We start from the raw sequence: 27,381 nt of genomic DNA on the forward strand, positions 1-27,381 counted from the left end.
GAATGGTAAGAGTGCGTTTTGCCTTTGCATAGCAGATTTGAATACATTTCACGATCCACCTAGCAATACCAGCCTTGGAAATAGGGTTACCTTTGTGATGTGGCGCAAAGGCAACAAAAAGCTGCTTAGTCTTTCTAAAATCCTTGGTCCTATCAACGTAATACATCAGGGCCCGCTTAACGCCAAGGGTGTGGAGCATCCGCTCCGCCAGTGACTCTGGATTTTGAAAGAACACCGGCAACTCAATGGTTTGGTTGATGTGGAACTGAGACACAACCTTGGGTAGAAATTTAGGGTTAGTGCGTAGCACTACCCGGTTCGAATGAACTTGGAAGAAAGGCTCTTGGATTGTGAGGGCTTGCAGTTCACTAACCCTCCGTAGCGATGTAATTGCTACAAGGAAAGCCACTTTCCATGTCAAGAATTGAATCTCGCAGGAATGTAGTGGCTCAAAGGGAGGACCCATCAGTCTTGTAAGAACCACATTGAGGTTCCATTCAGGAGCTGGTGGAGTCCGCGGCGGAATGACTCTTTTGAGGCCTTCCAGAAAAGCCTTGATGGCAGGCACTTTGAAAAGTGAAAGGTGCTGTCTATTTTGGAGGTATGCGGCCATCGCAGACAGGTGGATGCGAATGGAAGTATATGCCAGATTACACCTGTATAGATGGAACAGGTAACAGATGATGTTCTGAATAGAAGCATCTAGCGGATCAATGTTGTGGTTTGCGCAATAGACGACAAACCGCTTCCATTTTGCCGCATAACAGGCTCGAGTAGTGGGCTTCCTAGCCTCCCGAATGATGTCCATGCAATTGGGAGGAAGGTTGAGGTAGCCAAACTCTAGGACTTCAGGAGCCAGATCGCCAGGTTGAGCTGTTGCGGGTCTGGGTGCTGAATGTCGCCATGGTTCTGCGTCAGAAGGCTGGGAGTGAGATGCAGCCTTTGATGCGGTACCACGGACAGTTCCAGAAACGTGGTGTACCATGGTTGGCGAGCCCACGTCGGAGCAACCAGGATGAGAGTCATTGAGTGCTGCCTGAGCTTGCGTGCCACCAGCGCTATCAGAGGTGCTGGGGGAAAAGCGTACGCAAATCTGCCTGACCAGTTCATCCATATCGCATTGCCCTGCGACTGTGGGTGTGGGAACCTGGCGGCGAAGCTTTGGCATTTTGCGTTCTCCCTTGTGGCGAACAGGTCTATCTCTGGATGACCCCACATTTGGAAGTACGGTTGGAGTACTGATGGATGTATCTCCCACTCGTGCATTTGGTGGCTGTGCCTGCTGAGCAGGTCCGCCATCTGATTGTCCTTGCCTGGGAGATGCTCTGCCATGAGGAAGATGTTCCTCTGAATGGCCCACTTCCACATGCTCTGAGCCAGATGAGACAGTGCGGAGAGTGTGTGCCCCCCTGTTTCTGAATGTAGTACATTGCCGTCATGTTGTCCGTCCGGATCAACACTACCTTGTTGCACAGATGTACTTTGAATGCCCTTAAGGCAATGAAGATCGCCATCAGTTCCAGTATATTGATGTGCATCCTCCTTTGCTGTAGTGTCCATAGTCCCTGCACCATGTATTGGAGTACATGCGCTCCCCATCCCTGGAGAGAAGCGTCCGTCGTCAGGACAGTCTGCGGCACAGGCTCTTGAAACGGTCGGCCCTTGCAAAGGTTTTGTGGATTCCACCAATGCAGAGAGTTGTATGCCCGACCGCTCACCAACACTAGGTCTTTTAACTGCCCGTGAGCCTGAGTCCACTGACGTGCTAAGCACTCCTGAAGCGGACGCATATGTAGTCTCGCGTGTGGGACTATGGAAATGCAGGAGGCCATCATGCCTATCAACTGCATGAACTCTCTCGCTGGAAGCGAGTGTTGAGCCCTGAATTTTTGGATCAGCGATTGAATGCTGTTGACTCTCACTGAATTTGGCTGCGCTGTGGCCGCCAGAGTGTTTATGGTTGCACCCAGATACTGCCGTATGTGGGCGGGCTGGAGATGGGATTTTGGGTAATTCAGTGAGAACCCCAGATCGTGCAGAAGGTGAATGGTGTGGGACACGTGGTCGGCGCACTGCTGGGCCGACTTCGCCTGAATGAGCCAGTCGTCCAGATAGGGGTAGACGTGGATGTTTTGATGTCTTAGATGCGCCGCCACCGTCGCCAGGCACTTTGTGAAAACCCTGGGCGCTGTGGTTACCCCAAAAGGCAAAACCTTGAACTGGTAGTGCTGGTTTTGAATGGTGAACCTGAGGTACTTTCTGTGTGAAGGATGCAGTGGAATGTGGAAGTACGCATCCTTCAGGTCCAGAGTAGCTAGGAAGTCCCCTTGGCGAAGCAGTGGGAGAACCTGCTGCAGCGTGAGCATATGGAAATGTTCTGACAGGATGTAAAAGTTGAGAGGTCTGAGGTCTAGGATGGGCCTGAGGGATCCGTCCTTCTTTGGAATCAGAAAGTACAGGGAGTAAACTCCTGTACCTCTTTCCTGCAGGGGCACGAGCTCTATTGCCCCTTTTTGCAGCATGACGTTGACTTCTTGCTGCAACAAGTGCAAGTGCTCGCCGGAAATAGGACGGTTTTTTGGGGGTATGTTGGGTGGAGTGGATGTGAGCTCCAGACAATAACCGTATTTGATAAGAGATCTGACCCACCTGTCCGTGGTGATGGACTTCCACACGGGCAGGAACTGCTGGAGTCTCCCCCCGACCGGTGTTGTGTGGTCGGGGGGCAGTGACAAGGCGTCACTGTTTGTTGGCGGTGGAGGACATGGAGCTGGTATTTCCACGTCCTCTGCCTTTGACGTTGTTGCCACGGTATCCACCCCGACCCTTGTTGGTATAGGAAGGTTGGGCGTTGCTTTTGTAGAATTGCGTGAATTGTGACAGTTGACCCCTTGAGGTGCCCCTATTATTGGAGCGACGAAAGGAACCACCCCGAAACTGCTGGGACTGCAAGGCACCCATAGACTTCGCAGTGTCGGTGTCCTTCTTCATCTTCTCGAGGGTGGTATCAACTTCTGGGCCAAACAGGTGGTCCGGGTTGACCGTCTGGTTCAAGATGGTGGTCTGAATGTCTGGTTTGAAACCGGATATCCTGAGCCAAGCATGTCTACGAAGTAGAACGCTAGTGTTAACTGCTCTTGAGGCGGTGTCAGCCACATCCAGAGCGCACTTAATTGAAGCATTGGTGATAAGCTTCCCCTCCTGTATCAACATTTCAGCAGCCTCTTTATATTGATCGGGTAAGTGCTGCAAAAGGGTCTCTAGAGTGTCATAGTGTGCCCTGTCGTAACGCGCCAGTAGCGCCTGTGTATTAGATATACGCCATATGTTGGCTGCCTGCGCTGCCACCCTTTTCCCCGAAGCCTCAAATACTTTTGATTCCTTGTCTGGGGGAGGAGCATCACCCGTAGTTTGTGAATTGGAGACAACCAGGGAATCCAGAGGCAGCTGTCCCCTGATATAAGTAGGATCAGTGGGCGCTGCCTTGTACTTCTTGTCTATACGTGGGTTGATGACCCTTGCTCGGGTGGGCTCCTTGAAGACTTCTGCCGCATGTTTCAACACCCCTTTTAGCATTGGCAAAGTTTTTACAGTTTTTTCAGAGACTGAAAAGGTGTCAAATAGGAAGTCGACGTCTACTGGGTCAGCATGTAGGTCGACATCATGATTGGCTGCCGCCCTTTCAATGAGCGCATTGAAAGCTGCAGAGTCCTCTGTCGGGGAAGTTTTGGCTGAAAAAAGTTGAGGCTCCTGCCCCGAATGCGGGTCCCCAGGATCGCCACCAGCAGACCATGGCTCAGTCACATCTTCTGGGTCTGAGTAGACTGGATAGGAATACTCATCCTCGTAGTTGCCGTCACCTTCCTCCACATTGGAATGAGTGGGTGAAAGTTCATGTGCCTGAGGAGACACAGGCTCCACAGGGGCAGGGGCACCAGCAGAGTCCATCTTTGACTTAAGTGGAATGTGGTAATCCTCCAATTGTTGTTCAGGGGTGATCTTTCTTTTAAGGAGAGAGAGCTTGCCCGTGTTGGCGTCGATGACCACCTCCCGGCGCTCTTCTTCTGCCAGCGGTCGGTGCCGCGGGCTTGGAACCACTAGCGATGCCTTCGGCGTCGAAGATACCTTCACGGGCACCCCGGCCCCAGGTTTTGCTGCAAAAGCCTTCTGCGTTGTCTTCGGCGGCAACGTGAACAGAATCGGCGTTGGCGTCTTTGCCGGTTTGTGAAGAGGCTTGGGCGGCACAGGGTCCTTCGGCTCGACTTCAGCGGACCCATCCCTAATACGTTGAAGGGACTCCGTAACCTTCTTAGTGAATGAGGCAGAGGGCCGCACCGGCTCGAGAGAGTCCTCGGAAGCCGGTTTCGGGATGGCGACCAATGACGCAGTCTTCGGAGCCGACGCAGTCGTTCCCTTGGCCTTGCCGAGTGGAAGCGGGGCAGCGAGAGACTTGGGGTCGTCCTGCCGCGTCTTTGTGACGAGAGTGGCCTTCTTATGGTCGTCGGCCTTTCTGGTATCGAGGCGACTCTTAAGCTAGTCGACCATCCTCGGCGCCGATGCAGTCGCGTCGACCGCTTTAACCTTCGGCTTCGATACCGTAGTCTTCGGGTCGGCCATTTTGGCGTGGCCCTTGAGCTCGACGGCCATCTTGGATTTCTTCGGCGCCGAGGCCTCCGAAGGCTTCGACCCGACCAGCGCGACTTGCGCTTTCGGTTTCGATACGTCTGGCGTCGATACCGATGGTTTCACTTTCGGTTTATGTACCGTGAGTGGTGCCGTATCAATGTCCGTGGCCGGGCCGGAAGGCGGAGCCGTGGGACGGGTATCAAGGCTTTAGGTAAGGCCCGAAGGCGATCCCTCGGCCTGGGCCATGGGTGGGTGGCCGGCCCCGGAGTCAGCTTGAGGAAGCTCCTCGTCTGAGCTATCCTCTACGGTGGCAAGGGCCCCGTCGTCGTCCCCTACCTCCTCGACGACTTCATCGAAATCCTCGTCTTCCGCGTCGTAGTCGTCCTCGACCTCCGACGCCGGGTTTGATTCTGGGATCTCTTGGATAGTGTCGTCGCCGACATCCTCCGCGTCGAAGATGTCTGCCGGAGGAGGTGCCGATCGCTGGGCCTCCAGGCGCTCAGCCCGGCGGAGCTTGAGTGTCTTCTTCGACCGGAACTTGGAGCAGGCCATACACTTGGCCTCGTCGTGGTCCGGCGACAAGCATTTATTGCACACCGGGTGCACGTCGATATGTGGATACTTCGACGCACACACCGGGCACCGTTTAAATGGACTTCGTTCCATGATGGAAGTAGGTTGGAGCGTCGTGTAGGCCCGTCCGCGCCGAAAGCACGCGGAAGGGCAGTGTTGGTTCGGAGCCGAAGAAAAAAACGAACCAGAACGCTAGACAATACCGACGCCTGTCCTAAAGACCTTTTGGTCTCGAGCAAAGTAAGTTAAACAACTATCGATTCCGACAGAGGGAACCGAAACACATCCGAACCCAATGGCGGAAAAAAACAATCTGGGGATGGAGTCGATGCCCATGCGCACTGTAGTCCAGGGGAGGAGCCACCTATCTCGTGATACTTCGAAGACTCTTCCAGGACAACAATGTGAAATCATCCGGACCCAACACTAGGCGGCGATCTATGCACAGATATGAATTCAGCAGCCCACATGCCTCGAACAGTCCTATCCATGTTGAAGCAATGCAGGGCTTAAGAGTACACAGCTTTAAGACAAAATTAAAGCAAGGTTATGGTATATTGCAGTTGATGTATCCAAGAGAAATGGTCCCCTGCTCCTCGTTTTGTACCCATCTCTCTTTCGCCCTTAGTACGTAAAGGCAACATTGCCATGCAGTCATACGCCTGCAGCTCTGATTAAAGTTGCTCAACATTCAAGGGAATGCAACCACAAAGGTCCATAGATAGGCTGAAAGCTGTCACATGGCCCATGGGGACATTGTCGTTTTCTCTAGGTTAGCATGAGCACGCTGCAGACTGCCCACTGTTTTGCGTACATTACTACTTGACTTTATTATCGCAAATGTCTCATTTGCCTTTTTCACATGGGAAGCTATTGCTGTGTTCACACTCTGCAGGTTCCTGGTATTTAGTCTGAACATTGTGAGCAAGGACAAACAACAATGCCCCTTATTATTTTGTTCTGGCCAGGCCTTACCACCTAGACTAAACACACCGATGCAGGTGTTGTTTGGGACAACGTACTTTGGTTTTATGGGAATACACTAATAGGTAGCACACACTTGGAGAGGGATGTTTCCAGAGAAAAAAGCGAGATAGCCCCTATGATGTAGATCTACCAACTATAGGCTAAGGTATGGGTCTGCAAAGAAAGCCCAGAGATTTTCGATTATAGAATAGTACTTTTTCGATGCAAGGGGAGGGAGGTTAGGCTATACTGTCTTTTCATAATGACAGTTCCTTTCATGATTTATGGACTAACTGCTATACTGTCTATATATGTATTATGTATTTTCCTGCTTGTTGTGGTATGTATACTGCATTTTAGATCATGTTAGTTAAAATAAATATTTTAAACTTGTTTGTGTCACTGTCAGATCTTATTGTGGACAAGTACAAGAGTGAGGCGAATGGATGTGTTTTGCAACCACAATCCCTTAGAGGTTCGGGACTGTTGTGTTCTGGGGAGTCTAATAATTTGTTTCTCTGTGAGTGAGTAGGAGAGCAAGTGAGACACTATAGGTAGTCAGTCCTAGGCTCATGGGCACCAAGGTAGTAGGATAACTCAGTTCCTATGTACTAAGGTCCCATAATCCTACGCATAGTTCTGTTTTGGGGCAGAATCCCTGCTACAAAGCTACCTTGTTGACTGCAGAACAGATGTTGTGTGCTTAGAATATATATAAGGTGTTTCAAATCACCTGAGAGTCAGGAGGTAGTTGACAATATGCTTGGGCTGGAGATCCTCAGAAGACTTGTTTATTACCTCGTCATATCTATAAAGAAAAATACAAAAAAGTAAGAGGATTACACAGGAATAGTCACTGTACAATGTGGCGGCAATAAATGTTCATGGTCCTGGGCTGCTGCTGTGTGAGATTGATGGTACACTGCGACTCTGGAGTAGTATGCAATAGATTGTGATTGTGCGCTGACAGGAGTGATACAGAGCGGGAAAGGTGTGGACTGTGCGATGCATTGTGGTATGTAGTGTAACATGCATGCGATAGAGTGGTTATGTAGCTGATGTGCGGATGCAGAGTTGTAGCCCGTGACACTTGCTGAAAGTTGGCCGTGGTGTGAGTTGATGAATACAGAATGATTGGATAAGGATTAACTGTGACTATAGCGGTAACAAACACCACAGCAAAAGTAACAGCAAGGCACAGTTTAGCCGGAGACTGGAGAACACCATGCGTTAGCTGATCTGCAAGGGCAACTATCCTACAACATTTTGGCATGTCAACTTTCGAGTAGAGGATGCAGTTGTAAAACAATGTTGGGGGACAGAGGCATTTGGGTAGGGAACAAAGAAATTAAAGGTACGTATTTGGATAAGAGGGGTCTGAGTAGAAAGAAGAATTTGGAAAATCCAGTATGACCAGAGGATAAGTCAGAGTTATGGTCAGTTTGCTGTTATAAAAAGGTTTTAATGGGGGGGCGGAGCTTGCCGGCGTTAATGGCGGACGCGTGAGCGCTCAGCTCCTCGTCTAAGCCCCGCTAAAATCCTGAAACCCCATCCTTCACAGAGCCAAGCCTGGCCCCAACTGCCCTGTTTCACCCCCGGTGACTCCTGGATCCTTGAGGAGGTGCTTGGAACCCCGACAAACCGCGGTTTGCGGAGAAGAGAGGAGAGTGTCCAGGCGGCGGCGGACCGGGCCCGGAGCCGCGACCTATCCTGCGACGCAGGCCGCGCGACGTCTCCTGACGTGCGGCTGGAGCCGTGCTGTAAGGGTCGGAGGCCCGATCACTTTCGGTGCAACCGTAAGGATTGAAGAGCGGTCCTCGACGCTCCTCTCCCTCCCCCCGGAACCACACGAAAGCGAGGGTGCTGTGCCTGGCTGTCCCCCCGGCAGCGTTGCTGAGAGGAGAGGGGGGGTGCGCTCCGGGCGACGTGCACGGGCGGATTGCCCTTTGCCCGGCTTGCATCACACGGAGTGACCGCTGGAGAGGGGATACTACGCCCCGGGCGGGTGTCTGGCTGGAAGAACGCTGCTTGGAACAAGGCGACACGTGTGACCGACCCAGGGACAGTGAGTACGCAGTGGGGGCGCAGAGACCTGGAGGGGTACTGGCCTGCATCGGTGATAGCTGCGGCTCCCCCGCCCCCCTGTGACTTCCCCGAGAACCTGTCGAGGGTGCGTGGAGGCGATCATTGGCGGTGCTGGTGGCGGGCCGTGGGCCTTTGCGACCGTCGCCATTTTGAGGCCCTGACACACTGAAAGCGGACCTTGCTTATGGGTACCCGCGCACTGCGACAGCTACAGGGCCTGAGTGTGACTTTGCGGCGGAGTTGAGCCAGGTTGGTTCAGGCTGTGGTGATTGAAGCAATGACTGTGAGTGCACGCCATGCTTGTGACAGCTTGCCCCTGAAGCCTCAGGAAGCAGAGGGCCTCCTGGCCCTGCACTAACTACACCCTGAACGGAACTCTGACACACGTGGCTCGGAGAAGAATCGCTGGGTGGTGCAATATTGGACGCGCAGGGCCGGCGGAGCTGGGCCGCTGTTGATTGCTGATAGTCGCGGGTCTGGTGAGACGTGTGGCAGGACACTGGAACTTGGCGCCATTATCGACTGATATCCTCGCGGGCAGCTTGGTCGTGGCTGCGGAGGGTGCACTGACTACTAGGGCGCACAGCGAGCCTTTGGAACACCGCACCTGAGTACGAAAGTCGACTCGGTGGTCCTCTTTGATGTCAAGCAGAATAGCCATGGGGAAGAACGACAGAACGCAGGCGAAACTCTCCTTTGAACAGCGACGAACCAAGGGTCCAGAGGCGCCAGCTACAGAGGCGTCCCCGAAGGGGGCAGCCCTGGATGGGTCAGCGGGCGCTGAACTTCGAGACCTGCTGGTTTCCATGGAAAAGGGCATACAGGATAGCATAGCGTCCATTGGAACCAAAATTGATGCCCTGTCATACCGTATGGACCGCATGTCGGAGCGCGTGGACAAGCATGCCGAACGCCTCGACATGGCGGAAAGGCGGCTTACGGAGGCGGAGGAGGCGCAGACCGAATGGGACAAAGACAGAAAACAGTTTGGCAGACTCCTGCAGGTGATCCAAGATAAGTCAGAAGACTTGGAAGCGAGGTCACGTAGATCCAACATCCGTATCACAGGAGTTGCGGAGACCACCCAGACCGGTAAAATGGAGCTCTTCGTAGAGAAACTTTTGAAGGTGCTGCTGGGGGAAGAGGTTTTTTCGCCCATGTTCATTGTTGAGAGGGCCCATCGTACCCTGGGTCCTAAGCCAAAGCCGGGTGCACTCCCCCGCCAAATAATTGCAAAGCTCTTGAATTATCGTGAAAGAGACACGGCGTTGCGATTGGCCAGGGATAAGGGCAAGCTGCAGTACGAGGGCATGGACATCTCTCTTTACCCGGATTTCACCGCCAAGGTACAGGAGGAGAGGAGACAATTTGCCCCTTACAAAAAGCAATCGCGTGATCTGGGATTGGACTACGCCATGATGTACCCTGCAAAACTCCGGATCAACAAGCAGGGGCATTCTCACTTCTTCACGGACCCTAGGGAGCTCCAGAAATCCCTGAAAGAGTGGTCCAGAGAGCCCAGGGACGCACGGAGGAACCGCAGCGATGACACTAATGGGGCCTCTACAATGGACGAGCAGGACTGAACGTGAGGCACTATGCCCCGCGAGCGGGTCTCTGTTCGGGCGGTGACATCCCAGTTCTAAGGCCCCGGGTGACATGGGGAGTGTCGAGGGGCGGCACTGCCCGTACTGGCGACCTCCTTTGGACCACATGCTGGACAAGCCCCGCGGACTCGCTGGTGGGTGAGAAACTGAGGCTTAATCTCTGTGTTGGGTATGAACGAGAGGAACTCACGCCCTAGGCTGACTCTTCGTGTGGATGATCACGTTTATTGAGAGGGTGGCTGGAGTGATGGAGAACCCAGGGGAGTCACTAGGACTTGGAGGGTGAGAGAGTCCATCTCATCCGTCCTGCTATTCTGGGCCTCGCTTAAGGCTCTGAGCTACTGGCTGGGGCTGGGCGCAGGGGCGCGCTAGCTTAGAGGTGGTGTGCAGTTGGGGAACTGATTCTAACTGGCAACCTCTGCCCCAGTGCTTTTGGCTATTAGGCTCTGTAGAGAGCCGGTTAAAGGACTGTCCTGGGATGAAGGGGGGCGGTTTGGGGTTCTGTCTGACCTGGTTGGGGGTGGTCGGCTGTGGGTGGGTTGGGGACTGGAAGGCCGGGTTGGGGGAGGCCTGCCATGGGCGGGGGGGGGGGTACTGTAATGGGAAATGTGCTCACTGTTCAGTTTGTGGAGAATTGAAATTATTGCCTTGCAATGTGTTACCTGTAGATATGACAAGCACAAGTCCGTGCAATGACAGAACTGCTGTTTGCTATTCATGGTATTTGCTGTTAGAATGACTAGCTCCCCGCACCCTCTCAGACCACTCCCCCAAACTGTTGCACCTGGTCACTCCTAGGAGGACTATCCCCCCCTTTACCTGGAGGTTCCCCCCCTACTCCCTGCTGGACGATGCCTTCCGGGCCGAACTGGCGGAGGACATCGACTCCTTCTTTGAAACAAACCTGGGCACGGTTGACAGCTTCCAGACTGTCTGGGACACGTTTAAGGCCTTCATAAGGGGCATGGCGATGTCCAAACACTCGAGTGTGCTACGGTCCATTAGACGAGATTTGACAACTCTCGAATCCCAACTGTCGGACTTGGAGAGGCGACCACGGGATGCCTCAGGGTCTCCTGCTGACGCCCAACATAAACAACTGCTGACGGAATTCCATGAGCTAGCCGACAGGGAGATACTACACATGGGCAAATACGCGACGGCCCGGTCATACGGGGAGGGTGATAGGCCTGGGGCGCTCCTGGCAAGGATGGTGCGTGGTACCAGAAGACCTCTGGTGGTGGATGAACTTCACACGCCAGAGGGGGAAGTTATCTCAGACGAGGAGGAGATCCTCCTAACCTTTCGGAAGTACTATGCCGAGCTGTACAAGTCCAGGTCGCTGCGCGTAGAGGATGAGATTGATGACTACCTTGAACACATTACCATGCCATTTTTACCGAACTCAGACAGAGAATTCCTGATGTCCCCCATACAGGAGGACAAGATTCTGGAGGCGTTGACGAGCATGAGATCGGGCAGTGCACCGGGCTCTGATGGTCTGACAGTGGGCTTTTACAAGTCGTTTAAAGACAAGCTGGTCCCACACCTGATCACCCTCTTCGACGATATCTGTGAGGAGGGCGCTATGCCCCTCACTATGAGGGAGGCCTTACTAGTCGCTATCTTAAAGCCAGGGAAACCCCCGGAGTCCTGTAGCTCGTACAGACCACTTAGCCTATTAAATGTGGACGCCAAGCTCTTCGCCAAAGTGCTGGCCAACCGCCTGGCGCTTTTGGTACCAGACCTGGTTGCCCCTGAGCAGTCCGGCTTTGTCCCTAACCGGAACCTGACATATAATATCTGCACCGTACTAGGTGCGATGCAACATGTACGTCAGGAAAACACCGCCCTAGCGGTTTTCCTCGATATGGAAAAGGCCTTTGACTCTGTGGAGTGGCCTTTCATGATCAGAGTCCTCAGGAAACTGGGCCTGGGAGAACCGTTCCTGCAGATGCTGGGGGCCTTGTACTACCAGCCAACGGCGAGACTGAAGTTAGGGAATAGGGTGACGGATCTGTTTAATATCAGTACGGGCACTAGGCAGGGGTGCCCTCTCTCACCACTGCTGTATGCTCTTGTTGCGGAGCCACTAGCTTGCGCTATTAGGGAGTACCACAGCCTGGAAGGTATCAGCTTCCCTACATACAAAATAGGCATCTCAACTTATGCTGACGATACCCTACTCTATGTCCGCGACCCGGAGTCGAACCTTTCAGCGGTTCTACGGGAGGTAGTCCGCTTTGGCGCTCTCTCAGGGCTGAGGGTGAACTGGGACAAGTCAATTGCCTTCCCGCTGACGCCTGTGACGCACCCCTTTGACATGGAATACCCCCTGAAATGGACTACAGACTCAGTCAGATACCTGGGTATACAATTACACACTGACCCGGAAGTCTTAGTCAGGGACAACTATGGTGTAGCATACACTAAACTGGTGGAGGACGTAGATGCATGGTGCAAACTCCCCCTATCCCTCATGGGCAGAATTGCCATTATGAAAATGATAGTGCTGCCGAGGTTCCTGTTCCTCTTTAACAACATCCTGGTGGTCCTATCGAAGGCCTTCTTCAAACAACTCACGCAAGTGCTCATCAGATTGGCGTGGGGAGGCAAGCAGCCCAGAGTCCAGTGGTCGACACTAATGCTCCCATGTAAAATGGGGGGACTGAGGGCTCCTGACCTGGAGAGATACTATCGCACCGCGCAGGCGTCGCATTTGCACGCCTGGATCCACGGGGACCCACGCATACCGCATGTGACCCTGGAGCGCCTTTTTGCGGAGCCTCTCCCCCTCCCGGCCACCGTCTGTCTCCCGGGAGATCGCACCATAGGCCAATTGGACTCCCTTAGGTCTACTAACCATGCATGGCATATGCTATCCCGCGCGCAGGGCTGCCAACTTTTGTATTCGCCGCAAATGCAGATCGACTGGGAGTTGTGGCTGGACCCCCTCAGGGAAAAGGGAGTTACGGAGGCCCTACGTGCGCTAGGACTCTTGAAAATGGAAGACCTGTTTACGGCAGGGGTCTTGAAGACATTGGATCAGCTCCCCCCCCCACCCCATCAGGGACTACCCTACTGCAGAGGTTCCAGTTCCATAGACTCCGGTCAGCATGTAAAGAAGTGCTGGGCCCTGAAATGGAGGAACCCCCCGAGGTCCCAAAGCTCTCCTACGTCATTAAAAACAAATCCTCTAGTAAACTAATCTCTAACTTATATAAGCTGGGCGCTACACACCAACAAATCCAGCACTCCAAGGCCAGGGAGGCCTGGCAGAGTGGTCTGCGCGCACCAATAGACGATGGCATGTGGAAGTACTGCTGCTCCAGCACGCGCAGACTATCCCTCAACGGAAGGCACAGACTGGTGCACTTTAAGTTCCTCCAGAGGGTATACTATACCCCCGAACGACTCCACCGGTACGGGCTACGACAGTCGGCGGAATGTGAACGATGCCACACCCCGATTGCAGATTTTATCCACATGGCATGGTACTGCCCAGGTATCCAGAAATTTTGGTCGGAGGTATCCTTAGAGATAAACGGGATCCTAGGCACGGAGCTGAACATTGGTCCAGAGCTGGCTCTGCTGGGATACTCTAAGCCGCTCCCTACGTCCCAGCGTAGAATAGTAGACGTGGCCTTACTGACAGCCAGGAGGGTGGTTGCCCAGTGCTGGATGAGGGGACCTCTCCCCACCAAGAAGAGATGGGCGGGGGACCTACTCCACTTCTGCACTCAATCAGAACTTTACAGTGAACTGCTCCCCCCTAGAAGCAGGCCTAAAAACTTTGGGGGGCTTTACCAGGATTACGTGCAGTGGAGGGAGGAGGAGGGTCAGGATGGTACCGAGACACTAGACCTCCCGGATTCCACGGAGGACTAGGTGATACAGCTGATATGGTGTCTTCATGGGGGGCCTGCGGGGGAGGCGGGGATTAGCTATAGTATGAGAAGGGTACTGCCCGGGGAGCTGGGTGCGGGGTGGAGGGCACTTGGGGTGATGACAGTAGACTGAGTAAGCACTAGTACACTGACATATCTGCTTGGAATTTTCTACCAGGGATACCATTGCGGGCACACGGGGGAGGGCGGGGGGTAGTTGGGTTAGTTAGTTTGTTTCTGGACTTTCTTCGTTCCCCTAAGACCTTAGACGTACACGAACTTCAGAGGCTTGCAAGCCCCCATGGTCCACTACACTCTGCAGATGGGTTGTTACTGCACAATCTTTGCTTTCCTAAATTGCTATCTTGTTCGCCGCCGGGCCCCCGGGATGCCAGCTAAATGGCTGTGTTCAACATTGCTGAGCTCCGCGACCCAACTGATCTATTGCTTCTGAATATGTGGCCCTATATGTGGTGTAACGCAGGCTGTGATTCTTATAAATAAAGGTCTTTAATAAAAAAAATTTAAAAAAGGTTTTAATGCATGCCAGGTCGCTGAACAACGACTTACCTTTGTGGAAGAACAAAAGTGTGGCGTTTCACTACATATAAACCTCTTAATAGAATATAACAACATTTTAATAATTTGAGCTCAAAAACAGGACTCTCGACTATGGCCTTGCATTTTTGATAGGTTGGAGAACCTATCCCGGTTTATCTGCTGTATTTACCTGCCAAGCTAGGCTCCGATCTCATGGTCTGATAAATGAATGCGCCATCTTGGCAGTCACTTCTCCATCACCCCTTCTCAAGGAGGGCGTGGTCACCTTTACTGACGTCAGGATCCTTCTTACCTGAAAGTCTTACAAGTGTCCTGGCTGAAGAAGGGACAGATTCACCTCTTAATCTTAATAAAAATAGACCATGGACACATGGAGGGAGACAGGGAGGTTGGATTTGTGGATTAGGGAGGGGTTAAATGCTGGTCAACCCAATTTCAGAGGTATAGTATGGTATGGTATGGTATAGGCCACGGGTACTCATAGTACGGCCCAGCCAGCCTTCATTGGCGGCCCGCGGACCTGGTCTTGCCATAAGGCCATTTTCTGCTGGAAGTAAACTAAGAAGAAGGCCGCAGGAGCATACGTAGTGAATACGTATTCACTACGTATGCTCCTGCGGCGATCTTCTCGGTTTACTGCTTGCTTCTGAATAACCCGACCTTTGTGAAGTCACTGGGCGGGAAGCACAGGCCCTTTAAAAGTCAGCTGTAAGGGCATTACATCTGTCTGCAACAAATGCCAACTACGTGATACCGACCAAAAGGGAACTGGAAAAAAACACAAAGTTAAAGCATCTCTCTCTAGAAAGAGAAACTGTATGGATGGTTGCAGCTATTAAAGCTATTATTTGTGGGAGTCCTGCATTTGTTTTTCCTTCCCCCTCTACCTCCCAGAATAATATTTAGCTCTGCAATGTCTGCAGCATCGTCCCAAATTTCAACTGCGGTGTAAAAGCAAGTGTAGGAATCCGCTCAGACACACATGACCCGATTGTCGAAAGGAACAAAATAACCAAACTTATGCCCCATCAGCACTGCCTCAAAGTTCGGAGGTAATAATAGTACCAAATCCCACTGAGAAATACTGATTACACACGGTGTCACACAAGATACTTACCTTCGGGAACGATATATCTGTAAGAAACAGTAGTTCGTGTTAGATTCCTTACCTTAAAATATCCCTAGGCGTCAGACTGGATCCAGAAAGTATTGCGTAGCAGTACCCCTGCGTGTCGGTAGGCGTTGTCTGCGGCTCCGCGTCCGTTGTCGGTGTCGTGGTCGCCGGGATGACGTTGTCTAAGTACTTAGATGCCGCCCTCGCGCGCTGACGTCAGTTCTTGTACAGAGCTTTCCACGCCAGCAACGCAGAGCCATGCCAGAGACCGACACTGGTGTCATAAAATGAGGGCCCTCAAAGGGAAATACCTTAACGCTAGATATCGGTCTGCAGAACGGGGAGGATGGGTGGGGCGGTAAGGAATCTAACATTAACTACTGTTTCTTACAGATATATCGTTATCGAAGGTAAGTAACTTGTGCATCTGAAAGAAACAGGTTAGTGTTAGATTCCTTACCTTAGAATAGATATCCCAGCAATTCCAACCCCGGTGCTGGGTCTGCGGACCAATATCACACCAGAAAGTCCTGGAGAACGGACCGGCCGAAAAAGCCATCTCTCTGGACTTGGCTGTCCAGGCAGTAGTGTCTAGCAAACGTGTGCAGCGAGGCCCACGTAGCTGCCTGACAGATGTCTTGCAAAGGGACTCCCCGACCCAGGGCAGTAGTAGCCACCGTGGCTCGAGTGAAATGGGCCCTCAGCCCAACAGGGGGCTCCTTTTTAGCCAAGGAGTAACAGACCTTGATGCACAACACGACCCACCGAGAGATGGTCCGTTTGTGCACCGCCCGTCCTTTCTTCGCGCCCACGTAACCAACAAAGAGCTGGTCATCCACCCGGAACTGGCGTGTGCGATCAAGGTAGAAGGAGAGCGCACGTTTTGGGTCCAGACAGTGGAGCCTCTCTTCCTCTTTCGAGGGATGCGGAGGCAGAAAGAAGGTGGGCAAGGTGATGGACTGCCCGATGGGAAAGGCCGTAACCACCTTGGGCAGGAAAGGAGGACGCGTTCTTAAAACAATCTTGCCTGGATGGACAGAAAGGAAAGGAGTCTTAGAAGATAGAGCCTGGAGCTCACTCACTCTCCTGGCAGAGGTGATGGCAACCAGGAATGCAGTCTTGAGAGTCAGAAGACGAAGAGGGCAATTGTGTAGTGGCTCGAAAGGAGCGCACATCAGATAGGTTAGAGCAAGGTTCAAGTCCCACTGAGGCATCACAAAAGGAACAGGAGGAAACATGTGCGTGATGCCCTTCAAGAATCTATTGACAACAGGGGACTTGAAAAGAGAGCGCTGATCAGGAAGCTTCAAGAAGGCGGAAATGGCAGAGAGGTAGCCCTTAAGAGTGTCCAGATCAGAGCCCTGCTGGGCACGAGAAAGAAGGAAGAGGAGAACCTCTGAATGGTGGGCAGAGAGAGGATCCACAGCCTTTGCTGTGCACCATGCCACAAATTTGTTTCACCTGCAGGTTTATACCGATTTTGTGGAGGGACGCCTGGCTGCCAGACTCACATCACAGAGTTCAGGAGGCAAGTCAAATGGCCTCAACTGCCACCCTTCAATCTCCACGCATGGAGTTGGAGGCTGGACAGGTTCGAGTGGAGGACCGTCCCCTGCTGCTGCGACAGAAGGTCCTCCTGAAGAGGCAGACTAATCGGGGGATCGACTGACATACTGAGTAGCTCGGGATACCAGTATCTTCGTGCCCAGTCCGGAGCCACAAGGATGACTTGGGCCCGGTCTCGCCTGATCTTCTTCAGCACTCTGGGCAGAAGTGGTATAGGTGGAAAGGCGTACAACAGACCGCAGCTCCACTCGCTCCGAAAAGCGTCGCCGAGTGAGTGCCGCCTTGGAAATTCCAACACGCAGAACTGATGACATTGCGCGTTCTCTTCGGTGGCGAATAGATCTAAGAAGGCTCTCCCCACTGCTGAAAGAGACCTTGCACCACGTCCGAGTTCAGACGCCATTCGTGATCCATCATGCACCGGCGGCTGAGTTCGTCCGCCCTGGCTTTCAGGGAACCTTCCAGGTGTTGAACCCCCAGGGTGACGCCCTGGTGTTCCAGCCATGTCCAGAGGCGCAGAGCCTCTTGACAAAGGGTCCACTACCCCACCCTGCCCTGTTTGTTGCAGTACCACATGGCGGTGGTGTTGTCCATGAACACCTGCACTACACTTCCCCGGACAGAGGGAAGGAATGCTTTCAGTGCAAGTCGGATCGCCCGCAGCTCCAGAAGGTTGATGTGGAGTCGGGACTCCGCCGGAGACCAGAGGCCTCTGATCTCCCTCTCTCCCATGTGGCCTCCCCTTACCAGGAGGGATGCATCTGTCACTACTACGTGCTCTAGGTTGGGGAAGGGAGAGAGATCTGCCGCTGACCCAATCGCGGTTCGTGAGCCACCACTGCAACTGTTTCGCAGTGCCCTCCGAGATCCGGACGCAATCGGACAGGTTGCCCTGATGCTGTGCCCACTGAAACTACAGGTCCCACTGCAGAGCCCGCATCTGCCACTGAGCGTGATGCACCAGAAGGATGCAGGAGACCATCAGCCCCAGGAGCCGCAGCGTCAACCTGACCGAGACTCGGGACAAAGGCTGAAAGACCAGAATCAGAGCCTGAATATCCCGAACCCGCTGTTCGGGGGGAAAAACCAGAAACTGCGCTGAGTCCAGAACCGCTCTGATGAAAAGGAGCTTCTGCGAGGGGCACAGGTGTGACTTCGGCACTTTGATGGAGAACCCCACCGAGTGCAGGAGGTCGGCCGTAGTCTGGAGGTGGGAGACGACCGCTTGGGGAGAGCCCGCCTTCAACAACCAGTCCTCAAGATAGGGGAAGACTGACACCCTTAATCTGAGCAGAGCTGCGACCACCGCCATCACTTTCATGAACACCCGTGGGGCGCTGGTAAGGCTGAAGGGGAGCACGGTAAACTGAAAGTGCTTGTGGCCTACATTGAACCGCAGGTGACGCCGATGGGCCTGCAGGACAGGGATGTGGAAATATGCGTCCTGCAAGTCCAACGCTACCATCCCGTCTTCTGGGTCCAGGGCATCTAGGACTTGAGCCAAAGTCAGCATCTTGAACTTCTCCTTTCGGAGGAAGCTGTTGACGCTCCTTAGATCCAAGATAGGGCGTAGGCCCCCTTTGCCCTTCTTGGGTACCAGAAAGTAGTGGGAATAGCAACCACGTCCTACTTCTGGCCCAGGAACGCGCTTGACGGCCCCCTTGGCCAAGAGGGCTGTAACTTCCTCCTGCAGAAGTTGCAAGTGATCCCCCGACATGCGGTGGTACTGCAGTGGCATGGACGGAGGGGTCACCTCGAAGGGGGGGGGGGGGGGGGGAGTATCCCCTTTGGACAATTTGCAGCACCCACCTGTCTGATGTGATGGAGCACCAGTGGAGGAGGTGATGGCAAACCCTGCCCCCCACTGGCATCGAATGGGCCGAAGACTAGGACTAGGAGGATTTTGAGGCAGATGCTGCGTGGGCGGGTGTGGACTGGCCTTGCCTGTGTCCCCCGGCACGCCACGGCGGTTACCACGTCCGCAACCGCGTTGAGGTGGGTTCTGCGGCCTGTGGCTAGCTGGACGTGAGGGGGCGGCCCTTCCTTGGCCACGAAAGGGACGAAAGGCGGAAGTCTGCTGGCGTTGGCTGAGGCCCAAGGACTTGGCCGTAGCCCTGGAGTCCTTAAAACGTTCCAGCACGCTGTCCGCCTTGTCGCCAAAAAGGCGACAGCCATCAAAGGGCATGTCCATAAGGGATGCTCCGACATCACCCGAAAAGTTGGCGGGCCTCAGCCAGGAGTGGCGGTGAATCGCCACCGTCGTTGCAATCGACCTGCCTAGTGAGTCCGTGGTATCCAGCCCACACCGAATGGAATATCGTGCTGCGTCCCTTCCCTCCGCGAGGGCCTGGGTCAGCTTTGCCTGCACCTCCACCGGGCATTGCGGCAGCACTTTCGCAACCGTATCCCAACAAGAGTGGGAGTAACGGCCCAAAAGGCAGGCGGTGTTGACAGACCGCAACCCCAAACTCAGTGAGGGGAACAGCTTCTTACCAAACTGGTCGTACCTTTTGGATTGCCGATCCGGAGGGGAGGTCGGGAATGGGGTCTGGGAAGTGGAGGCCTGCATCACCAGGCTCTCAGGGGTGGGGTGAACGGACAGGAAACTGGGGTCGCCCGGAGACGGGTGGTGGCGTCGGGCCACGTTCCGATCCACAGGGAGGCCTGTGGAGGGCTTGGACCAGGTGCCCAACAGAACGTCAGTGAGGGCCTCGTTCAACTGCAGGAGAGGCTCCGAGGAGCTTGCCTGCGGTTTGAGTACCTCCGTGAGGAGGTTAGTGCTCACGGCCGCAACTGGGAGCTCAAGAGCCAAGGCCTTAGCTGCCCGAGTCAACACCACGTTGTATGCAACCCCCTCCTCCGTAGCCACGGAAGGAGGAGAGACAAAACCAGTGTCGGGCGAGGTGTCCAGACCACTGGCCTCCCCAAATTCGTCCGTCCAGTCCTGACTCAACTGGCACTGCAGTGCCAAAGGGTCCTCAGACCCCTCCCAATACCCCTTGTCCTCCATCTCCTGAAAGTCAGGAAGAAATGATGGAGCTGGATCGTCGGGGAAGGGCTCACCTTTCGGCGTCAAAGACGGTGCCGGGCGGCGCCGGTCCGACGCCGGATCCAGACCGGGGCAGGGATCTGGGACGACGCCGCCCGAGGACGGAGCCGGGGGCGACACCCTTGGTGACGACACCGGCAGAGGGGTTGTAAGGTCGACCGGCGTCGACACGGATCCAGGTCTGGATCCTAAGGAGCCCTGCGGCGTCGGGACCGAAGTCGCCGCCGGGGCCAAAGCACCGGACGGCGCTGGGGCCGAAGCTGCTTGGGCTCCCAGACCGGTCCGCGGGGCCTGAAGGCATCTCGACGGGACCCAGCAGAGGGAAGCGCAACCTCATGGCCATGAGGAAGGGCTGATCTCCTCCGGCGTCGCGTTCAGCCCAGGGACCGGCGGGTGTGGAGCTGAACGCGGCACCTGCGGCGGCGTGTCGCCTGAACCCCAGGCTGCGTCGCGCGAGCGTCGGGATGAGTCAGAAGAGCGATGTTGCTTCATCAGCTTCTTGTGCCTCGACTTACCTGAGGACTTCGAATCCGACGAGTGGTGTGAACTCACCGAGCTATGATGACAGTGGCCCCGCGACCGGTCTCTCGACCTCCTCCTGGACCGGGACCTTGAGCGGCGCGGGGCCGACTGCCGGATCTCGAGTCGCTTACGGGACCGCACCCGCCTAGCTTTCGATGTCAAGGCCCGTTAGTCGGGGCACGACTTGTAATCATGGTCGGCCCGAGGCAATAAAGGCACCGACAGTGGGGGTCGGTAACCGACATCAGTCGGTTACAGTCGTCACAGGGCTTGAACCCGGGCATCCCTACCGGCACCGGAGTCGATAACGAATCGAGAAGATCCAAAATAGATCGAAAAAAAGTTAGTCAAAAAGTGTCTAAGGAGTACTGCTCTTCCCGGATCTGCGCTTGCTGGCGCAGAAAAAAGAAGAACTGACGTCAGCGCGTGAGGGTGGCATCTAAGTACTCCAACGACGTCATCCCGGCGACCACGACGCCGACGACGGACGCAGATCCGCAGACGAAGCCTACCGACGCGCAGGGGTACTGCTACGCAAAACTTTCCGGATCCAGTCTGATGCAAGGAATCTAACACTAACCTGTTTCTTTCAGATAAGTTGGTTTTTGGACCTGCTACCTATGACTTCAACAATAATCAATGGGGAAAAAACGTGCCAATGTTTGCTAGTTTTTGCAGATCCTTTTACTCCTATTGCAATGTTTTGCTCACACAATTTCCTCCAGTTAGGAAGTGGCTACATGCGCAAAACTCTGATGTGAGAACTATTTATATGTGTCCTGTTTTGTGCACAAGTGAAAGATAAGCATTGGCAAAGCCAACAGGTCCTGCCTTTAGGACCTAATGGCTCATCCAGTTGCTTGTGGCAGTGCTGTACAGCGTTGGGATGTAGTATAGATTCGTAAAAAAAAGAAAAGATATGATGACACAACCATCAGTAAAGGGTTGCATCATTCCATGGACGGGCACATGCGGAATGGTGCATACACATTTCTGGGTTAGCAGAATGAAAAGGGCATCCATTTTTTTATTTACCAATCCAAGATGGTGGATCAAATTATGAGCTTTGAGTACATAAGCACTAATTTAAAAAAGGCCCACAGGTTTTGAGGCTTGTTGGGGATAACAGAGGAGTGAGTGTGGGAAGCCGGAATGGGAAGTGGAGAAAGCAGCGTAAGACGGAGAGAACAACATGTGTGGCTGGGGCCAAGCATAAAATGTAGGGCAAATATGTAGTAAGGGAGGATCATGGGAAAGAAGCACACCAGATATTCAAAGTGAGAAACACAGTGGTGGGGGAGATGCAACCAAGGGTGAAAGCAACCTGGAGCATAGGAGTTGGGGAGAAGTACATGAGAACACGCAGGACAAGTGTGAGAGACCAACACAGTATGGTAGGGATGCATTTTTAAGTGTAAAGCAGAAGATGGAGAGTGATGGAAAACACATGCACTCTCAAGGAGTGTATAACCAAAAAGAAAAGGAAAATGCTACTTACCAGTATGCATCTGTTCTTGACATGTAGAGCTGCAGAGTTGTACACTTTGCATAGATCGCCATCTGGTGTTGGGCTCGGATGATTGCATGTTGTTTTTGTCTTCGAATAAGTCTTGCAGTCACGAGACTGGTGACTTCTCCGTCGGTGTACAGTGCGCATGGGCTTTGGCTCCATCGTTAGATTGTTTTGCCAGTAGGGTTAGATGGAGTAGTGAGAAATAGAGAAGTGTCCATGCATGATGTATCTAATTAAGATAATACTGGATCAGATAGAGGTATCCGGCGAGGAGGGTGGGCGTGTACAACTCTGCAGCTCTACATGCCAAGAACAGATGCATACTGGTAAGTTGCATTTTCCGTTCGAGGCATATAAGCTGCAGATTGTACACTTTGCATAGACTATATAGCAGTATCTTCCTCAGCGGTGGCTACCTGTAGCTGCTCTATTAATAAGCTGTGCAAACCCTACATTATCATCTGATGGGGATGGCTTCGAGGGGTAGAAATCTGGATCATTTGTTAAATCAGGATCAGTGTTATAATCATGCCATTGGTCTGGCTCCTCTGGTGAATTAACAGGACTTAATGGCAATACATCCTCATCTAAATCTCCATGCCCCTGTAAATCATCACTATCTGTAAATCTGTGTGGTGGTGAAATTATTAAGTTAGGGTTATCAGGTGGTGGAGGCGAAGGTGGAGGAGAAGTATTAGTAGATGTATGAATTTTCTTTGGAGGAACTGGAATTTGGGGTAAATGTTCTGGTTTCCTCTTTGCAGGTAGCTTGGTGACTATATGACCAGTCTTTGGGTGGATAAATATAGTAGTCTGCTTTGGATCTGGGAAAAAAAGTTCTTCAGACTCCACAGACTTGCTTGGCGCCGAAGAACTGTCCTTAGGAACTGATTTTGGGTGTTTTGGGACATTGTCCGATACAAATGCTTTACTTGGTTCCGAAGTCTTCTGTGCCTTGTGTTTTGATGGTACTAAAGTCCTTTCTATGTGCTTCGGTGCCGAAAGTTTTTCAGTTTGTTTGGGGGCCGAAGTTTTATCTGTTTTTTTCGGTGCCGGCGGTTTATCCAGCTGTTTTAGTGTCGATGCCTTATCGAGTTGCTTCGGCTCCGACTTTTTATCCGAGTCTTTCGGTGCCGAGGGGTCTTTTACAGGTTTCAGCATCGAGTGCTTCGTCGGTGACGACGGAAGAGGGCGTGGCAATTCGGATGGTTGTACTTTCGGTGCCGAGGGTGGTTTTTCGGCGCAGAGTGGTTAGCTCGAGCCGGATGGCTTTTGTCTGTCCTTCGGTGCCGAGCCCGAGGGCGGGGCGTTCGAAGTCTTTGTACGGTGTGTACCTGAGCCTGAAGGCGAAGATGTTACCGGTGCCATTGTTTTGGGCTTGGTCGGGCCTGGGTTTCAGTACTGATGTCCCTTTGAGCTGGAGTGATGTCATCATCGGCATCAGAGACGTCTGCTTCAGAGTCCATGACCTTTTTGTGGCTCCGGAAGGTTATCAGGACCTGGATTGAAGATGTCCGGAATGGAGCCTGTGCCTCGCTGCATGTCTCGGCGTCGAGCTTGACGATCCCGGATAGTCTTTTTCAATTTAAATGAAAGGCAGGCTTCACAATTGTCCTATCGATGTTCTGGAGAGAGGCACAAATTGCAGACAGGATGGAGGTCCGAGTGTGGAAATTTAGCACCACACTGTAGACATGTTTTAAAGGGAGTCGGTTCCATCGACGTCCGTCTAGATCGGTGCGGGTAGGCCCAACGGCCCGCGTCGAGGTTCGCAGGCATCAAAGAAAGATGGAAGCTTTCCAGGTGCGCATCGAAGGCACGCGATCAAAACAATATCGTCGGTGAATGTAATTGTGCGTCAAAGGGGTCTGGAAACTGTTCCGGAGCGCAGCAAGTTTCATCCGAACCAGATGGCGGAAAAAAACAATCTAACGATGGAGCCGAAGCCCATGCGCACTGTACACCAAAGGAGGAGTCACCGGTCACGTGACTGCAAGACTTCTCCAAAGACAAAAACAACATGCAATCATCCGAGCCCAACACCAGATGGCAATCTATGCAAAGTGTACAATCTGCAGCTCATATGCCTCGAACATGTATTTCCCTAAAAGTGAGCAATGCAAGGGCATGGGTAGAGGGTTTATTTTCCAGATGAAGAACAAATACAAGATGGACAAGGAAAGGCATCAAATAAGAAGCCAGGGAAAAATAACAGTGACAATAAAGCTAACTAATGGTAAGTAACATCTGCTTTGGAAATGCAGCACTGTCTAACAATGTTTTGAAACTGTAGTCTTTTTTTCCCCCTCTAGCCCCGCCCCCTCTGACCCTGGCCCTCACTGACCCCGCCCCCACCGGGCCGGCCCTCCGCCACAAACCACACTATAAATTTGCCCCCCGAGAGAAAATTTGTGAGTACCGATGGTATAGGCAATATTAAGCGCCTTTAGGATGCATACAAACTAGAAATGTCAGAAGGCGGTTGCAACAGAATTAGACTTATTGCACAACCAATCACAATTACATGCATGGCACAAACTAAGCAGGCGACAGGGCACATAAACTGCCATAATGTGTTATTTTAAATAAGGGTTGAAATAAAAATTAAAAAAATTGAATCCTACTGCGTGCAGGGCTGTGAGCATATGTATTACATCCTATGCAACTTCATATTTATTAGACTAGCCTGCAAACCAGGCAACCAAGGGGTGACCAGCTCAAGGCACCCATGGTTACAGTTACTGTAATTCAGAAAAAGGGCCTGGACTGCAGTCCACTTCATGTGTAACATGAGGTTCAGTACCCACAGGAGAGCCATGTGTCCCCAAAGATCTACGGCTACCAACCTGTACATCCAGTGGAGAGAAGAAAGCTGGTAGCACTGCTTATTGGTGAGGAGAAATTAAACTGACGAGCAAGTCATCATAGTATTGGCTGAAGGATGGAATGAGATAAAAGCTGTCTTTACTCTCCTGCACTAATTTATGTGTCATCATGCTGACCATGTCCTCGTGGAACCAGAATGGCAACAGTTTCAAAGACATTACCTGAGAAGGTGCTGCAGGATAGAAATGGCCTGGGGCTCCTGCAAGCATGAGGGGTTGAAATCGTTCAGCTCTCCGTAGCCACTCATCCGGTCTAAGCTAAATCGAAAGGAGAAAAAGACACAGTTAAACATGCTTACAGCACACTTCCTTTAAACGCTGGCATGTATGCACGTATCCGTGCAATGCACGTGCTTATGCACGTATCCGTATTTATATAGACCCTGGCCTAGCCTGACAATGTAACATCAACTTTGGAGTTACATATCTGCAGTACAGAGATATTACATTAGATACATTTACAATGGTTCATATTTGACACCCATTCACAATTTCTAGCCACATAGAGAGAAATTAAGAGCTGCCTAGAATGACACATTTTAGTCACGTGTTGAATATAGATTAGAACCCAGGACGGCAGTTTAGCCTCGAGGCTCCACGCATCTCTCAATGCTTAAGCAGGTTGGAGACTCAGAGGCTGGAAACCTATGCTTACCTCGCGGGGTCTGGTGTGGTTTGTAATAGGCCCAGTGGGGTAGGAAGGGGGTGCTGTGGGTGCAGGCAAACCAGGGTGTCATCACTAAGGGGAGTGACAAAATGGTAAAAATATGTGTTTTTAAAATAAAATATTTTTGGGGGTGCTCACTGTAGGAAAGTAGGATCTGCTTCTTATGGTTACCCCCACTTTACTTTTTGCTTGATGTTGCACTGTTTTGACTAGTCTGATTGGGATCCTGCTAATCAGGGCCCCAGTCCATCTGCTTTCTCCTTTAAATTGTTATGCATGTACTTTGGTACACTCCAGATTGGATACTGGGGTACCCTTATAAGTCCCTAGTATATAGTACCCTTGTACCCAGGGCATAGGTACCCCAGAGGCCTACCATGGGCTAAAGCATGCATTCTGCCCCCCTGAAAAGCCATGCAAATTGGAACTACAGGTCTGCTACTGCAACCTGTGTAAGATGGTGCTTGCACCACTTATTTTAGGTATAGGTTCACAATATCTATAGGTCACTACTCAGTCACCCTATAGCAGGCCTTATCAATCCTAAAGGCAGGTTGCTGGGTTTTTAGTGAGAGGGTGCCCGTGCATGAGCAGAGCCTCTCTGCAGCCTTCGGAGACCATTCTCCCGGTTTGTCTGGAACTCAGCCGGACATATAGGTAGTGGTGCATCATAACCTAGTGGTGAATGCTATCTTGAAAACAGCTGCATAGAAACATATCCTGTTTGGTCTCAAACACCTTAGAATCATACCTCCCACACCGGTAACCAGTGTGGGAGGTATGATTCCACCCTTCGGAAGCGAGGTTCGTGGGGTCACAGGTCTATCTGGTGCCAGCTTTCTCGACCCTGTCAGCACAGAATGGAGCCTGTCGACCAGAGACACATTTCTGCCCTCCTACCGCTGAGCCAAGCTCGTGAAGAGGAAGGCAGCACAATAGGCATCTAGTCACAGGGAGGTGTGACCACCTCCCAGACAGGATTTAGTGTATTGGGGCTGGGTGGATGCACTCTGAGAGTGCCTGAAAGTCTGCACTTGGGGCACATTTGGTGTCCTTGTGCACATACCAGCTCAAACCGGTTCTGGGAGCCATTGGCTCCTGCTCTGGCACGAAACTGGACAAAGGATATGGGTGTAACCACCCCTCTGTCCTGACCCTCCACTAGGAAGGTCCCCTGAATCTGTTCAACCCTCTCCAGTGGGTACAAAAGGGCTTACCTGGCTGTAAGACTTTAGATTTTTAAGTGGACAAAATTCTACAAGAAGAAACCACTGACCTTCGACCATCTGGACACTCTGGAGTTCGCTGGACTTTGACTGGCCCCGACTTGTCTCCCTTTCCGTCCAAAGCTTTGTCTGTGCCCTTGCTCCATTCATGCTCCATGCTGGACCTGTGGTGCACTAAGGCCATCTGAAAAATCTCCTTAGGGGTGAAGGAGTCACTCCCTTGCATTCGCTCCTGCAGACTCCGAAGATTTCAGCAACACAGGAGTTGGGTTACAAAGGTCACTGAGGTCAATCTGCCCTCTCAGCAAGTTTGAGGCCAGTATCCCTCGTGGGGACTGCATAACCAGAACCCCTGTGTACTGTGTCCATTTGAAGTGCATATGCTTGTTGGCAATTCTCGAGCTTGTCCATTGGACTCCGTGTAGTCCTGACCCTAAGCAGTATTTGCACCTATAAACTCTGGCCTCCTCGCACCAAGTGCTCCGTCGGCTGGTACTTTGCAATCCTGCTCGATGTCCTCTCGCGACTCCTGGT

General features: G+C 52.5%; 1 protein-coding gene across 1 annotated transcript in view; it reads right to left on the bottom strand.

Moving 5' to 3' along the window:
- Window positions 1-27,381, bottom strand: part of RARS2 (arginyl-tRNA synthetase 2, mitochondrial) — a 273,941-nt gene that overhangs the window by 31,953 nt on the left and 214,607 nt on the right. The window contains exons 17-18 of the mRNA XM_086926598.1: window positions 25,117-25,212; window positions 6,899-6,973 (exon numbers count right to left, since the gene is read on the bottom strand). Coding sequence (XP_086782724.1) covers window positions 6,899-6,973; window positions 25,117-25,212 — 171 coding nt within the window. The remainder of the gene's footprint in view (window positions 1-6,898; window positions 6,974-25,116; window positions 25,213-27,381) is intronic.

Source organism: Lissotriton vulgaris, chromosome 6 (genome assembly GCF_964263255.1).
Source record: "Lissotriton vulgaris chromosome 6, aLisVul1.2, whole genome shotgun sequence".
Taxonomy (NCBI): Eukaryota; Metazoa; Chordata; class Amphibia; order Caudata; family Salamandridae; genus Lissotriton; species Lissotriton vulgaris.